Raw genomic sequence first — 17810 nt, 5'->3', positions numbered from 1 at the left:
ATGACTGCCGGGAAGAAGCTGTTCCTGAACCTGGTCGTTACAGTTTTCAGGCTCCTGTACCTTCTTCCCAGTCTACGGTCAAAGTTCTCCTTTCATCATAGTGTTTTTGTTTTGTGTTGCAGTGTCTCTCTCTCTTTACCCTTTCTTTTAAGGATTGTAGGTAGCTTATTACTGAATATGAAGTTATTGTCCTGTAGCATAAGTATGTATGGAGGCACGGTGGCGTAGCGTTAGAGTAGCCGCCTCACGGCGCCAGAGACCCGGGTTCGATCCTGACTACGGGTGCTTGTCTGCACAGAGTTGGTAGGTTCTCCCCGTGATCTACGCGGGTTTTCATCAGTGCCCATCATCAGTCAGCATGAACATAGAACAGGACAGCACAGGAACAGGCCCTTCAGCCCACAGTTAAACTAATCACCTCTGCCTGCACATGATCCATATCCCTTCATTCCCTGCTTAACCATGTGCGTATCTAAAAGCCTCTTAATGCCACTATCATATCTGTCTCTACCACCACCCCTGGCAGCTTGTTCTAGGTATGCACCACCCACTGTGTAAAAAACCTGCCCTTCACGTCTCCTCGAAACTTCGTCCCATTCACCTTAAAGCTATGCCCTCTAATCTTTCAGGCTCAATAAGGCGCTGGTCAGGCCGCATTTGGAATATTGTGAGCAGTTTTGGGCACCATATCTGAGGAAGGATGTGCTGGCTCTGGAGAGGGTCCAGAGGAGGTTTACAAGAATGATCCCAGGAATGAGTGGGTTAACCTATGATCAGCGTTTGTCGACACTGGGCCTGTACTCACTGGAGTTTAGAAGAATGAGGGGGGGGGACGTCATTGAAACGTACAAAATAGTGAAAGGCTTCGATAGAGTGGATGTGGAGAGGATGTTTCCACTTGTGGGAGAGTCTAGGACTAGAGGTCATAGCCTCAGAATTAAAGGACCGTCTTTTAGGAAGGAGATGAGGAGAAATTTCTTTAGTCAGAGGGTGGTGAATCTGTGGGATTCTTTGACACAGAAGGCTGTGGAGGCCGTCAGTGGATATTTATAAGGCAGAGATAGATAGATTTTTGATTAGTATGGGTGTCAGAGATTATGGTGGAAGGCAGGAGAATGGGGTTAGGAGAGAGAGAGAGATCAGCCATGATTGAATGGTGGAGTAGACGATGGGCCGAATGGCCTAATTAAACTCCTATCACTTATGACCTGCTGGTGTACAGGTGATCGATCGATGGTCAGCACAAACTCGGCGGGCTTAGTTTAGTTGTATCTCTAAACTGAATTGAACTGATGATTTGAGCATTCCAAAGATGTTTGGAATTGTAGGTTAATTGGTTTCTGTAAATTGCCCCTCGTGTGTAGGTTGCAAAACTGGCATAACATATAACTGGTGTATGGTTGATCAATGTTTGTGTGGACTTGGTGGGTCAAAGGGCCTGTTTCCACGCTGAATCTTTAAATTAAACCAGACTAAATCAAACTAAAGTAGTAGCAGAGATGGAGTTGTTGCCTTACAGCGCTTGCAGCGCCGGAGACCCGGGTTCCATCCTGACTGCGGGTGCTGTCTGTACGGAGTTTGTACATTCTCCCTGTGACCTGCGTGGAGTTTTCTCCGAGATCTTTGGTTTTCTCCCATACTCCAAAGACATACAGGTATGTAGGTTAATTGGCTTGGTAAATGTAAAAATTGGCCCTAGTGGGTATAGGATAGTGTTAGTGTGCGGGGATCGCTGGTCGGCGCGGACCCGGTGGGCCGAAAGGGCCTGTTTCCGCGCTGTATCTCTAAACTAATCTCTAAATTAAACAAAATGAAACTAAACTAAACTTTTCTCTTGATTAGTACGGGTGTCAGAGGTTATGGGGAGAAGGCAGGAGAATAGTGTTAGAAGAGATAGATCAGCCATGATTGAATGGTGGAGTAGACTTGATGGGCCGAATGGCCTAATTCTGCTCCTATCACTTATGATCTTATGACCTAAACCAAACTAAACCTAACTGAACCGAACTAAACTAAACTAAACGAAATTGAATCAAACCAAACGGAATGGCTTTGGAACATTTGGCGGCATTAAACGCGCTATATGAAGGTGGGGTGTTGTTGTTGCTGAGCTGTTCCTGACAGGAATAGCAAGACGACAGGTGTATTTGGCTAAATTTGTCAGTGAGCATATGGGCCTGTTGCTCTTCATAGTTTAGCAGTGCAGCTTCCTGTCAGATAGTGAGCAAGTTGCCAAACACAATGTAGAAGTTGCCCGTTATCATCAGTTAGACGTTGTACTTGGCACCGTCCAACTTGGTTAACGACCATTGGCAGGGATGCACGATTATTAAAAAGATTCACAGAGCATGAGGAATGAATGAATACTTCATTGTCACATGTGACAGGTCACAGTGAAATTCTTTGCCTGTATACCCAAGGCATGCAAAGAGTCACCACATAAAGGGCACTGACAAAGTTACAAAGTACCCGCGCCAGGTCCCCCCTCTCCCCTCACGGCGGTCCCCCCAACACCGGGTCCTCCATTGTTCCTTCCCTTGGCAGCGGCGTCCTCACTTCCACGTGTCTGTCCTCGTCGGTCGGTCGGCGCCATCATCGAATGCCATACTGACCTTTCCGCTAATGCCGCCGGGTCCTCTCCGGACGCCTCTGTGGCGCCGACCCTGGCCCCAGCCGCGAAACAGACCCCAGCTGCGGGCTCCGCCGACCCATACCCCAGCCGCGGGCCCCGCCGACCCCGGCCCCAGCCGCGGGCTCCGCCGACCCAGACCCCAGCTGCGGGCTCCACTGACCCAGACCCCAGCCGCAGCCCAGACCCCAGCCGCGGGCTCCGTCAACTGTCGACCCACGAGACTCCAGCCTCGGCTTCTCTGCGGCCCGTCGGGAGGCGTCTGAAGTCTCCGCTCATAGGTGCTGTAAAAACGCACAAAGTGCTGGAGTAACTCAGCAGACCCGACAACATGTTTAGTTCTAGTTTAGCGATACAGCGCGGAAACTGGCCCCTTCGGCCCACCGAGTCCGCGCCGACCACCTCAGACCTACGGATCTAAAACGTTGATCTTTGAACAATGCTGGCAGGCAGACAACAGGATGTGATAAAGAACCCAGCCCCACCTTGCCCTTCTCCCATTATTTTCAGCCCCCTTCCCTCCCTCCCTCCCTCCGTCCCTCCCTCCCTCCCGCCTTGTGTTATCTTAGACTTATCCAGATGGTGCTGCAGTCTAATGGGTTCTGTTTCACGGGTCAGTCAGGAAGAAGCAAGGCAGTGATTAAGATCAGGTAGCAGAGCTGCCTCCCCTAGTGACTGCCTTCTGCCATAGTAACAGTCTCTTCCACACACCACCATCGTTATCCCTTCTCGGGTGGAAGCCAGATGGAGCAGTCGGCCCTGCATAGCTGCATCTGTTTTGCAAATGTTACTTCCAGCAGGCCTGTTTTAAGTGAAAGGGGCAGCGATACAAAATGCTGGCTTAGAATGTGTTCTCCTCTTTAAATTGAAGTGCTTGAATGGCAGAAACCAATTATTCTTCACTCTCTTGCACTCCTGCTTTCTCTCTCCTTTCGAAGAATGAGAGGTGATCTTTTTCGTTTAGTTTAGAGACACAGCCTGGAAACAGGTCCTTTGGCTCACCAAGTCCGCACCGATCAGTGATCCTCGCACATCAGCACTATCCTACACTCTAGGGACAATTTACAGTTTTACCAAGGCAATTAACCTACAAACCTGTATGTCCTTGGAGTGTGGGTGGAAACCGAAGATCCCGGAGAAAACCCACGCAGATCATAGCGAGGACATGCAAACCCCGTACCGACAGCACCCGTAGTCAGGATGGAACCCGGGTCTGGCGCCGTGAGGCACCCCCTCAAGAATCTTTATTGGTCGGGGTGTGGAGGATAAGAGTCAGGAATTTATCATGGGGGGTGATTAGTCAATGGATCAATGGTACTTGTGTAGGAAGGAACTGCAGATGCTGGTTTAAACCGAAGTTAGACACAAAAAGTGCTGGAGTAACTTAGCGGGTCCCATTCCCATACTGACCTTTCTGTCCTGGGCCTCCTCCACTGTCAGAGTGAGGCCCCACACAAATTGGGGGAACAGCACCTTATATTTCGCTTGGGCAGCTTACACCCCAGCGGTATGAACATTGACTTCTCTAACTTCAAGTAGCCCTCTCTCCGTCCCTCCCCCACTCCAGTCGCCGTACTAGTTTCAACTAGTCCTGGTGAGCTTCATTGTCTGCAACTCGTTTTCACCTCGCCCACATATAACAATGGCCCGTTTCCATTATCATCGTTACTTTTTTGCATATCTTTCATTCATTTGTTCTCTATCTCTCTATATCACCGCCTATATCCCTCCTTTCCCTTTCAATGGCACTTTGTCACATGTACCTCAGTACAGTGAAATTTTCCTTTCTTGAATACACTTCAGTTAGAGGCAGGAAACATGTTCCCGTCGTTGGGGGAGTCCAGAACCAGGGGCCACAGTTTAAGAATAAGGGGTAGGCCATTTAGAACAGAGATGAGAAAAAACATTTTCACCCAGAGAGTTGTGAATCTGTGGAATTCTCTGCCTCAGAAGGCAGTGGAGGCCAATTCTCTGGTCGTTTTCAAGAGAGAGTTAGATACTCTCAAAGATAGCGGAGTCAAGGGATTTGGTGTTTAAAAGAGAGTTAGATAGTGCTCGAGGGGCCAGTGGAATCAAGGGATATGGGGAGAAGGCAGGAACGGGGCACTGATTGCGGATGATCAGCCATGATTATAGTGAATGGCGGTGCTGGCTCAAAGGGCCGAATGGCCTCCTCCTGCACCTATTGTCTATTGTAACGATCTTCAGCTAACAACAGTGGTGTGTTTGACGAACTGTTTTTAGCAACCCTCTTGCACCAGAGTCTCATTAACAAAATTGTCAGGTGTGTGGATCTCAGCCATTGCTTATTAACACACTGCTAGTTAAGTTGATGTTGGAAGTGTTGCCAGGTCTGATAGAGATACAGCTGCCGACACTAAGCACAATATGGATATGAAGGATGGATCTGCATTCTGCAGTCATTGTGCAGCGGATTCTTATTCACCATGAATTGAACAGCCCATAAATCCAAATGTGTAGTAAAAACGTTTGTATGCAGTAGGTTTAGGTTCAGTTTAGTTTAGTTTAAAGATGCAGCGCGGAAACAGGCCCACCGAGTCCACTCCAACCAGCGATCCCTGCACATTAACACTACCCTACACACACTAGGGACACTTTTAGATTTATACCAAGCCACTAAACCTACAAACCTGTACATCTTTTGAGTGTAGGAGGAAATCGAAGATAGAGTCATAAAGTGATACAGTGTGGAAACAGGCCCTTTGGCCCAAGTTGCCCACACGGGCCAATATGTCCCAGCTACACTAGTCCCACCTGCCCGCGTTTGGTCTATATCCCACCAAACCTGTCCTATCCATGTAACTGTCTATCTGTTTCTTAAACGTTAGGATAGTCCCTGCCTCAGCTGCCTCCTCTGGCAGCTCGTTCCATACACCCACCACCCGGGAGAAAACTCACGCAGATCAATTGGGAGAACATACTTGTCCGTACCGACAGCCCCCATAGTCAGGATCGAACCCGGGTATCTGGCGTTGTAAGGCAGTTGCTCTACCACTAAACCATCGTCGTCCTATTTATTTGGGTTTATTTTTGTCACATGTACCGAGGTGCAATGAAAAGCCTTGTTTTGCATGCTATCCAAACAGATCAGATATACCTTATATAGATACAATCAGTTCAAACTCAAGTACAATAGATAAAACAAAGAGGTGCAGAATATTGTTCTCAGCAACGTAACGCACCAGTTCCATAGACAGATTCAATGGGGGAGAGGTGAATTGGGCAGTACCTCACCCGTACACTAGTTCCACCCTACATACTAGGAGACAATGTACAGAAACCAATTAATCTATAAACCTGCACGTCTTTGGGTTGTGGGAGGAAACCGGAGCACCTGGAGGAAACCCACATGGTCACGGGAGAACGTACAAACTCCGTGCAGATAGCATCGGTGGTCAGGATCGAACCAGGGTCTCTGGCGCTGAGGCAGCAGCTCTACCGCTGTGCCACCGTGCCGCACGATAGTGGAAAGTGAGGCGGGTTGCCTGAAGGAACAGCAGTTAATAGTTGAGATGGAAGATTGTGTGGGGCACTGCCAGATGGAATAACATTGATTATCTTGTTACAATGGCACCTGTCAAGGGGTGGGATATATTAAGCAGCAAGTGAACAGTCAGTTCTTGAAGTTGATGTGTTGGATGCAGGAGAAATGGGCAGGAGTAAAGACCTGAGCGACTTTGACAAGGGCCAAATTGTTATGGCCAGACGACTGGGTCAGAGCATCTCTGAAACGGCAAGGCTTGTGAGGTGCTCCCGGTCAGCAGTGGTGAGTACCTACCGACAGTGGTCCGAGGAGGGACAAACCACAAACCGGCAACAGGGTTTTGGGTGCCCAAGGCTCATCGATGCGCGAGGGCAACGAAGTCTATCCCGTCTGGTCCAAACCGATGGAAGGTCTACCGTGTCACAGAAAATGTTAATGGTGGTCACGGGAGGAATGTGTCACAATACACAGTGCATCGCACCCTGCTGCGTATGGGGCTGCACACGGAGGACCAACAGCATATTAGGCAGGTGGTCATAATGTTTTGGCTCATCAGGTCATAATGTTTTGGCTGATCGGTGTAGCGTTAATGGTAGGGCGCGAAGGAATGAATGTTGTCACGCTTACCTTGTGACACAGGGACATGCCGAACTTCCTGAGCCTTCTGAGGAAGTAGAGGTGTTGGTGTACTGAGTGCTTACGTACAGTGATACTTGTACTGAACTGTGTACAAAATTGAATTTCACGGTACCGCGGTACACGTGACAAATAAAGTTCCATACCATACCATGGCCATTGCTTCGATGAGGCTGGTCAAGCACTTGCAACCCCATCAATATCAGTGAAGAATCTACTGCTGCAACAATAAATACTGCAGTTCCACTGTGAGGTCGCACTGCAAAATTACCCTGCAGATTTGCTTCTGAATCACCATAAAAGCAATTTAGTGTCTGTGTGTCTGCTTGATGAAGAGGGAGTCATTAAAAACCTATCAGGCTCAGATTGTTGTGGGTCAATGTTCCATCAGTCTATCCCCAAACGCACGCAGCTCAATAGTCCCTGATATGGGAAGATAATAGAAGATATGCATCGCAAGGAAATTCTTTAACGATGATGTCGCCAGGACTCAAGGGCCTGAGCTGCAGGGAGAGGTTGAGCAGGCGAGGACTTTATTCCTTGGAGTGCAGGAGGATGAGGGGGGATCTTATAGAGGCGTACAAAAGCATGAGAGGAATAGATCGGGTAGATGCACGGAGTCTCTTGCCCAGAGGAGAGGAATCCTGTGTGCAGTTGTGTGTGCAGAACTTGTGTGCAGTTTTGTGTGGAGTATTGGGGATAAATGGGTCCCTTTCAGAATGGCAGGCAGTAACTAGTGGGGTTCCGCAAGGCTCGGTGCTGGGACCGCAGCTATTTACAATATACATTAATGACTTGGATGAAGGGATTCAAGAGAGAGCTGGATAGAGCTCTTAAGGATAGCGGAGTCAGGGGGTATGGGGAGAAGGCAGGAACGGGGTACTGATTAAGAATGATCAGCCATGATCACATTGAATGGCGGTGCTGGCTCAAAGGGCCGAATGGCCTCCCCCTGCACCTATTGTCTATTGTCTATTGTCTATAAAACGTACCATTAGCAAATTTGCAGATGATACAAAGCTGGGTGGTAGTGTGAACTGTGAGGAAGATGCTATGAGGTTGCAGGGTGACTTGGACAGGTTGTGTGAGTGGGCGGATGCATGGCAGATGCAGTTTAATGTGGATAAGTGTGAGGTTATCCACTTTGGTGGTAACAATAGGAAGGCAGAGTATTATCTGAATGGTGTCAAGTTAGGAACAGGGGACGTACAACGAGATCTGGATGTCCTAGTGCATCAGTCACTGAAAGGAAGCATGCAGGTACAGCAGGCACTGAAGAAAGCCAATGGAATGTTGGCCTTCATAACACGAAGAGTTGAGTATAGGAGCAAAGAGGTCCTTCTGCAGTTGTACAGGGCCCTAGTGAGACCGCACCTGGAGTACTGTGTGCAGTTTTGGTCTCCAAAGTTGAGGAAGGATATTCTTGCTATTGAGGGCGTGCAGCGTAGGTTTACTAGGTTAATTCCCGGAATGGCGGGACTGTCATATGTTGAAAGTGGAGCGACTAGGCTTGTATACACTGGAATTTAGAAGGATGATAGGGGATCTTATCGAAACGTATAAGATTATTAAAGGGTTGGGCACGTTAGAGGCAGGAAACATGTTCCCAATGTTGGGGGAGTCCAGAACCAGGGGCCACAGTTTAAGAATAAGGGGTAGGCCATTTAGAACGGAGATGAGGAAAAACTTTTTCAGTCAGAGAGTTGTGAATCTGTGGAATTCTCTGCCTCAGAAGGTAGTGGAGGCCAATTCTCTGAATGCATTCAAGAGAGAGCTAGATAGCGCTCTTAAGGATAGCGGAGTCAGGGGGTATGGGGAGAAGGCAGGAACGGGGTACTGATTGAGTATGATCAGCCATGATCACATTGAATGGCGGTGCTGGCTCGAAGGGCCGAATGGCCTACTCCTGCACCTATTGTCTATTGTCTATTGAATCGAGAACTAGAGGACATAGTTTAGTTTAGTTTAGAGATACAACATGGAAACAGGTCCTTCAGCCCACCGAGTGTCACGACAACCAGCGATCACCCCGTACGCTAACACTATCCCGCACACTTGGGGCTATGTACAATTTTTACCGAAGCCAAATAACCTACTAACTTGTATGTCTTTGGCGTATGGGAGGAAACCGGAGCACCCGGAAAAAACCCACGCGGTCACGGAGAACGTACAAACTCCGTACAGACTGCACCCGTGGTCAAGATTGAACCCGGGTCTCCAGTGCTGTGAGGCAGCGACTCTACTGCTGTGCCACCGTGTAGGTTTAAGGTGAAGGGGGGAAAAGATCTTATAGGAACCTGAGAGGTAACTTTTTCATGCAGAGGGTGGTAGGTTTATGAAACGAGCTGCCGGAGGAGGTAGTAGAGGCAAGTACGATCGTAATGTTTAAGAAACGTTTAGACAGGTACATGGATAGGATAGGTTTAGAGGGATATGGCCCAAACTAAAGCAGATGGGACCAGTGTAGATGGGACATGTTGGTTGGCATGGGCAAGTTGGGCCGAAGAGCCTGTTTCCATACTGTAAGACTCTGTGACTATGTCCCAATCTGCCTGCATTGTTTGCTTGCCCACAGTAACTCCTTCCCAACTTACTATCTTCCAACATTCCTATTAATTTCCGTTCCCATTACTCTCGTTCCATGGGACACAGGGCAGAATTAGGGCATTCGTAGCCATTGAGACCACTCCACCGTTCAATCATGGCTAATCTATCTCTCCCTATCAACCTCATTCTCCTGCCTTCTCCCCATAACCTGATTGATCAAAAACCTTACAATCTCAGCAGATCAAGCAGGGTCTCTGGTGAACGTGGGTGGGTGATGGTTCAGGAGCTGAACACCTTCCGCAAAGTCCTGGCGTAGCTCAGCGGGAGAAATTATGGAGTAATACTGGAGTAATTGTGGCCAATGCTGGAGCGACTGGGCAGGAAGCATTGAGATAGGTCACTTAATTTTCCTTAGGGAACTGGAATGATGGGGGTTTCCTTGAAGCAGATGGAGACAATAAGTGGCAATTACATCTAAGTGCCAATTCTTTCCAGAATATCACGAAGCCCTTCTGTCCCGATTCTTGGTTTGGTTTGGTTTGGTTTGGTTGTTTTTTTATTGTCACCTGCACCACGATACAGCGAAAAGCCTTGCTTGCATGCTGTCCAGTCAGATCGTAACACACGTGCGTACAATCAATGAATCAAGACAAAACCAGGAGCCAATTTGCAAATGACAGGGACCGACAGAGGGCTCTAAGAGAGAAGTTATTCAGAAGGATGAGAGGGGAATTTAGAAGGATGAGAGGGGATCTTATGGAAACATGTAAAATTATAAAAGGACTGGACAAGCTAGATGCAGGAAAAATGTTCCCAATGTTGGGGGAGTCCAGAACCAGGGGCCACAGTCTCAGAATAAAGGGGAGGCCGTTTAAAACTGAGGTGAGAAAAAAACTCTTTCACCCAGAGAGTTGTGAATTTGTGTAATTCTCTGCCACAGAGGGCAGTGGAGGCCAATTCACTGGATGAATTTAAAAGAGAGTTAGATAGAGCTCTAGGGGTTAGTGGAATCAAGGGATATGGGGAGAAGGCAGGCACGGGTTACTGATTGTGCCAAGTGTTTTACGAAGAGGGTGATAAGTGGAGGCAAAGAGATGGCATCTTCAGAGCACGCTGCCAGGGGTGGTGGTTGCCAGCAGTGGTCGTGGAGGCAGATGCAAAAGTGGCATTTAAGAGGCTTTTAGATAGATACATGGATATGCAGGGAATAGAGGGATATGGATTATGTGCAGAGAGATGAGTTGGTTTTAGAATCATGTTCGGCACAGAGTTTGTGGGCCGAAGGGCCTGTTCTATGTTTTATGAATCAAGAAGGTGTTAGTAAAGGCTCTGCCAACCTTGTGGAGTACACACTGCTACTTTGTATGATTCTGATCCTAAACATCAACCAACATACGTCATACTTCGCTTGGGTGGAGGAACAGCACCTCATATTTCGCTTTTGGAGGAACAGCACCTCATATTTCACTTGGGTAGTTTACACCCCAGCAGTATCAACATTGACTTCTCTAACTTCAGATAGTCCCTGCTTTCCCTCTCTATTCCCTCCCCCTTCCCAGTTCTCCCACCAGTCTTCCTGTCTCTGACTACATCCTATCTTCGTCCCGCCCCATCCCCTGATATCAGTCTGAAGAAGGGTCTCATCCATTCCTTCTCTCCAGAGATACTGCCTGACCCGCTGAGTTACTCCAGCATTTTGTGTCTACCTTCGATACTGTAGTTTAGTTTAGCGATACAGCGTGGAAACAGGCCCTTCGGCCCATGGAGTCCGCGCCGACCAGCGATCCCCGCACACAAACAGTACCCCCCACACACACTAGGGTCCATTTTTTTTTACATTGATACCAAGCCAATTAACCTACAAACCTGTACGCCTTTGGAGTGTGGGAGGAAACCGTAGAATTCAGAGAAAACCCACGCAGGTCACGGGGAGAAGGTACAACCTCCGTACAGACAAGCACCCGTAGTCAGGATGGAACCCGGGTCTCTGGCGCTGTGAGGCAGCAACTCTACCCCTGCCGCACTACACTTGCAGGGTCAATGCTCTGGAATGGAAACCCAGAGTTGGTATCAAGCACAACTACCAAACGACAGAGAGAAGGGAGAAGGAACTGCAGATGCTGGTTCAGCAAGAAAGGACACAAAATGCTGGAGTAACCCAGCGGGTTCACTGGCAGCACCACTGGAGAACATTCATAGATAAGGTTTTGGGTCTGTACCCTTCCTCAGACTGGAGTCTGAAGATTTAATTGCAATCTGAGGTGTACCTTTTTTACACCAAGAAGGGTGGTGGGTGCATGGAACGAGCTGCCGGAGGAGGCAGTTAAGGCAGGTACTATCACATATTTAGACAGGTAGGTGGATAGGATACGTTTAGAGGGATATGGGCCAAATGCAGGCAGGTGGGACTAGTGTAGATGGAACATGTTGGTCAGTGTTGGCAAGTTGGGCCAAAGGGCCTGTTTCCACACTGTATGACTCCGTGACAAAGTGCTGCAATAACCCAGTGGGTCAGGCAATCACACACATGCACAGAAACAGACACAAAGTGCTGGAGATAACTCAACAGGTCAGGCAGCGTCTCTGGAGAACATGGATAGGTCACTGAAATGTCACCCAATGATTCAATGATCAATAACGTATCATTGAATCATCAGGTAACCTTTCGAGTCACGACCCTTCTTCTGACTAAAGGTCCCGACCCGAAACGTCACCTGTCCATGTTCTCCAAGGATGCAGCCTGACCCGCTGAGTTACTCCAGCGCTGTGTGAAACGTCACCTGTCCATGTTCTCCACAGATGCTGCCTGACCCGCTGAGTTACTCCAGCACTTTGTGTCTCCCCAGCATGGAAGAGGGATTCTGATGGTTTTGAAAGGCGCTCTTTCAATGGATAGTCCTTGTTCTTGTGTTGACCGCCGCTGCACGTTTCCTTTGTTACAGGGAAGTGGATCGGGATTCGGACGGTCACGTCAGCTTCAGGGACTTTGAGATGGTGATGGGCCACCAGTAGGAAGGCGATGAAGGCTGGAAAGAGGACAAGGACTTCAACCCTCGACCCGATTGTTTCTGTAATTCCTGTTCGATTCGTGTGTGGGACTCAACCCCCGAAGGAAGGAGAGTCATTTCCAGAAGGTTTATTGTGGTGAACTGTGCCTCCAGCAAAATTGACCCCAACCAACCTGTGCTTTGGGAGTAGACACACAATGCTGGAGTAACTCAGCGGGTCATGCAGCATCTCGGGAGAGAAGGAATGGGTGACGTTTCGGGTCGACCCGAAACATCACCCATTCCTTCTCTCCCGATATGCAGCATGACCCGCTGAATTACTCCAGCATTGTGTATTTACCTTCGATTTTAACCAGCCTTTGCAGTTTTTTTCCTACACATATGCTTTGAGAGTGTGGACCTCATTACCTCCCTGACAGGCGGACCCTTGGCCTACTTTGTGATCGAACATTGAACAGCACTTTGTGACTTAAAAAAAAAATAAAGAGTCACTCCAGCGACGTGCGTTTTTTTTTGTAAACCAGCATCTGCTGTTCCTTGTGGCCGCAGGTAGAGTTGCTGCCTCGCAGTGCCACAGTCCCAAGTTCCATCCTGACCTCAGGTGCTACCTGTGCGGAGTTTGCACGTTCTCCCTGTAACCGTGTGGGATTCCACTGGGTGCTCCGGTTTTCTCCCACATTCCAAAGACAGGCAGGTTTGTAGGTTAATTGGCCCTCTGTAAAATTGCCCCTAGTGTTTAGGTCGCGAATGAGAAGGTGGGGTAACATAGAACTAGTGTGAACGGGTAATCGATGGCTGGCGGTGGACTCAGTGGGCCGAAGGGCCTGTTCCATATGGTATCTCTAATATTAAAACCCAAAACAAATACAGAACAGGCACCCTCTTTTGAGTCTATGGGATTCCCTCTATCTCCATCCCTTCCCCTCCATCCCTCCCCCATCCTAGTTCTCCGACCAGTCTGACTGTCCTGATTAAATGTTATCCCTGTATGTTTCGTTGTCACCATCCCCTACCTAACAATGATCTACTCTACATTTTCCTTGATCTGCATCCCCTTTAATGTGTCATTTTACACCTTCCCCTTCCTTATCTCCGTGTCTTCGTTCTCCCCTGACTCTCAGTCTTAAGAAGGGTGTCGACCCAAATGGCCACCAATTCCTTCTCTCCAGAGATGCTGCCCGGCCCACTGAGTTACTCCAGCATTTTGTGTCTATCTTCCTGCAAACCAGCATCTGCAGTTCCTTCCTACGTCTTTGGCCCACAATGTCCATGTCGAACATGGTGCCGTTAAACTGATCTCCTCTGCCATTTCGTCCTCGGACAACATTACTGTGAAGCACATTGGCCCACATTACTACATTAAAGGCGCTTTTTAAATTAGTTTAGTTTGGAGATCAGACGCGGAAATAGGCCCTTCGGCCCACCGAGTCCGCACCGACCAGCGAACCCCGCACGTAAGCACTATCCTGCATACACTAGGGGCAATTTGCAATTTATGCCAAACCAATTAACCTACAAACCTGTACGTCTTTGGAGTGTGGGAGGAAACTGAAGATCTCAGAGAAAACCCACGCAGGTCACGGGGGGGGGGGGTGGGGGTGGAGAACGTATAGACAGCACCCGTAGTCAGGATCGAACCTGGATCTCTGGTGCATCGAGCGCTGAGGCAGAAACTCTACCGCTGCGCCACCGCGACGCCACTGCAAAACACTTACTCTTGATAGGTTCCACTGGCTGTGACAGATGCTGGTTGCCTGAGCGTTGGAGAGATTGAGCTCTATCCAAATCTAACATCCTTTCCAATGCCGCGAGCCACACCAAGTGATTTGATTTCATCTGGTGATCTTCAAAAGGGTTGGAATAGGCACAGTGAACCGATTTTGTTTGTCAATCCTCCCATGGTTGCCACAGAGAGAGATCAGGCCCCTTTTCCGGGGTTACGTCCGCGCCCGGGTGGGTACTTGAGAGGGACAACGCGCTGTCCACGGGCGCAATGGGGGATTTCCGGGACCGTTGGGCTCCACGTGGGGTGGGAGTCATCCTCAATAAGATTTGTAATATAGTTGTATAGTAGTTTATTTAGAAAATTTGTTTGTCTTGTATTATGGTGGTGGATTTTGGTTTGATTTATTTTGTACTGTAAATAATATTGTTAATAATTGATTAAATTATTTTGGGTAAAAAATAAATAGATAGATAGATAGATAGATAGATAGATAGATAGATAGATAGATAGATAGATAGATAGATAGATAGATGGATGGATGGATGGATGGATGGATGGATGGATGGATGGATGGATGGATGGATGGATGGATGGATGGATGGATGGATGGATGGATGGATGGATGGATGGATGGATGGATGGAAAGGTGGATAGACAGATAGAGAAAAAGAGAGAGAAAGAGAGAAAAAAGAGAGAGAGAAATCAGGCTGTGAATTTGGTCAGTGTCTCTCATCTCTGTGAAAACCTTGGATCCCTTTTGTTTTTCGTTTCCCGGTGGCATTGTTTGTTCTTCGTTTATTTTTTTCTGGGAAAAAAAATTATATTCCCGTGTGCCTACGCTTGGATTTTCTCTCCTTTTTTTAAACTCCTTCTCCTGTGGCTTCAGGTGATTTCTCATACACACAGCATGCTCAGTCTGCTCCCACACAACATCGAGCAAGGAAACAGGCCCCTCGGTCTTTAGTTTGGTTTAGAGACACAGCGCAAGGAAGCAGCTGTTCCTGAACCCTGGACGTTACAGTATTCAGGCTCCTGTACCTTCTTCCCAATGACAGGGGTGAAATGAGGCCAGGGTGGTGTGGGTCTCTGATGATGCTGGCTGCCTTTTTGAGACAGCGACTCCTTTGATGGGCCCATTCCAATAAACAGGAAAAGATATGGAAATCATTTTTAATCAAGTCATATGCGGATCTTGTGTAGATTTAAATTTAGCGGAATGCATCAATTAATTTATTATCGACAGTAGTTAATGAAACAAAACATCTCTACTTGGACTATATGACCAGCTGTCACGGTGGATTTCGGAAGTAATGATATCAAAGTAATTTACATCGATTCATTTAACGCACTCAAATGTCACAATTTGTTCAAGGTCCTTTGGAGCCCTGCCTGTGAGAGTTAGGTAGAGCTCTAGGGGCTAGTGGAATCAAGGGATATGGGGAGAAGGCAGGCACACGTTACTGATTGTGGATGATCACAATGAATGGCGGTGCTGGCTCGAAGGGCCAAATGGCCTCCTCCTGCACCTATTTTCTATGTTTCTATTTTTCTATTAACATGTCGCAGCCCAGGAAAATATCATTTGATCACCAATCAAGCAAGTCTGAGGTGTAGCATGGACACAAAATGCTGGAGTAACTCAGTGGGACAGGCAGCATCTCCTGCTGAGTTACTCCAGCAATCTGTGTCTACCTTCGGTGCAAAATAATGATGCTGCCTGTCCCGCTGAGTTACTCCAGCATTTTGTGTCTATCATTGGAGTAAGCATCCAGAACCAGGGGCTACAGTCTAAGAATAAAGGGAGGCCATTTAAAACTGAGATGAGAAAAAACTTTTTCACCCAGAGTTGTGAATTTGAGGAATCCTCTACCACAGAAGGCAGTAGAGGCCAATACACTGGATGAATTTAAGAGAGAGTTAGACAGAGCTCTAGGGATATGGGGAGAAGGCAGGCACGGATTACTGATTGTGGATGATCAGCCATGATCACAATGAATGGCGGTGCTGGCTCGAAGGGCCAAATGGCCTCCTCCTGCACCTATTTTCTATGTTTCTAAACCAGCATCTGCAGTTCCTTCTGACGCTGAGGTGTAGCATGCTGTCTGGGGAAGCCAATCGAATATTATTGAATTACAGGTACAGTTGTAAGTCTCTCAATGGCTCAGTGGTTCTTTATTGTCACGTATGCACTGCACGGTGAAATTCCTGTTGCATGGCTCACACATGGCACAAGTCGCTATATTTTGGTGCCATTTGGCTCCCTGCACAAAGCCCCATCTCTCCAGACTGTTGTTAAAATAAGACAACAATTAAGAGTATAATTTGGGGGAGGGGGTGGGCTTAATGGCTCAGTGGCTCAGTGGTAGAGTTGCTGCCTTACTGCACCACAGTCCCGGGTTCCATCCTGACCATGGGTGCTGTCGGTTCGAATTTTGTACGTTCTCCCCGTGACCGCGTGGGATTTCTCCTGCAGCTTCGGTTTCCTCCCACATTCCAAAGACGTACAGGGTTTGTAGGTTAATTGGCTTCAGTAAATTGTAAACTGTCCCTAGTGTGTCGGGATCGGTGGTCGGTGTGGACCCAATGGGTTGAAGGGCCTGTTTCCGTGCTGTATCTATAAACTAAACTAAAAAAAAATCTATATACCTTTGAGTCTATACAATATTAACATCGGCACAGACAGCAGATTATCCTGCTCCTATCACTTATGAATTCATGAACAGACGTTGACCAGTTAACAGGTGACCAGACCCCACTCAGTTAACTGGGACTTTCACAGTTTACCACTTCACCGATAAATTCCACCAGATGTTTACAAGCTGACTGACTGCAACACCGGTTGCCATGGTAACAGCAAACCACACGTCAGTGCTTTACAATACGGCCCTAAAACATAATGATTCTCCTGCAGGTATGGCAGGCCTAGCCTCATGCATGGGTATAAACAGCAGATGTTTGCAGCATCAGATAAATCTAGCACTGCATAGGGACTGACGCTGGGTTGTCAAAGCCCCTTGTAACGTGGATAATAATAATACATTTTATTTGTCATGTGTCGGTTGGCACAGGGTCAACGGTACAATGAAATGTATTTGACAAGACAACGGGTCACCTCAGCAGTAATATTCCAAGGATAAATAAGATTTTAAAAATGACATTAGTAAGGTAAAAAGACAATATTAAAAATAGGTAAAAAGACAATATTAAAAATAATCAACATATATGATGTGAAATGCATTTATGAGTTCAGAAGCCTGATGGCCTGATGGTAGAAACTGTTCTTAAGTCTGGTGGTACGTGCAGCCATACTCCTGTATCGTCTGCCTGACGGTAACTAGGAGAACAGCCTGCGTGCCGGGTGGCTGTGGTCCTTGATGATGCTGCGTGCCTTCCGCAGGCACCGCCGGTAGAAAATGTCCTGAATGGCCGGGAGACAGTTGCCAGTGATGTGCTGTGCCGTCTTCACCACTCACTGTAGTGATTTGTGGCTGTGGGCAGAACAGTTCCCGTACCAGACTGTAACGCAGCCCGTCAGCGGGCTCTCGATGGTGCATCTGTAGAAGTTTGTGAGGATGCTGGCGTTCAAACGTACTAGCTACAAGGGTCTGAAGAAAGGTCTCGACTCAAAGCGTCACCCATTCCTTCCCTCCAGAGATGCTGCCTGTCCGACTGAGTTGCTCCAGCATTTTGTGTCTTTCTTAGGTACTAGTTTTAAAGTCGTCTTGTTGAGTTTCATTGTCTGTAACTCGTTTTCACCTA

The 17810-nt window shown here is 47.8% G+C and overlaps 1 protein-coding gene and 1 long non-coding RNA gene across 2 annotated transcripts in view; one reads left to right on the top strand and one right to left on the bottom strand.

Annotated features, from left to right (window-relative positions):
- The window catches only part of efcab11 (EF-hand calcium binding domain 11), a 69687-nt gene extending 57119 nt beyond the window's left edge, over window positions 1–12568 (top strand). The window contains exon 6 of the mRNA XM_078406934.1: window positions 12260–12568. Coding sequence (XP_078263060.1) covers window positions 12260–12329 — 70 coding nt within the window. The 3' untranslated portion in view covers window positions 12330–12568. The remainder of the gene's footprint in view (window positions 1–12259) is intronic.
- The window catches only part of LOC144597484 (uncharacterized), a 45750-nt gene that overhangs the window by 7091 nt on the left and 20849 nt on the right, over window positions 1–17810 (bottom strand). The gene's annotated exons all lie outside the window — the stretch shown is intronic.

The sequence above is a fragment of the Rhinoraja longicauda genome, chromosome 10 (genome assembly GCF_053455715.1).
Source record: "Rhinoraja longicauda isolate Sanriku21f chromosome 10, sRhiLon1.1, whole genome shotgun sequence".
Classification (NCBI taxonomy): Eukaryota; Metazoa; Chordata; class Chondrichthyes; order Rajiformes; family Arhynchobatidae; genus Rhinoraja; species Rhinoraja longicauda.
Note: the sequence above shows the minus strand (reverse complement) of the source record. Positions and strands in the feature narration are given on the sequence as shown.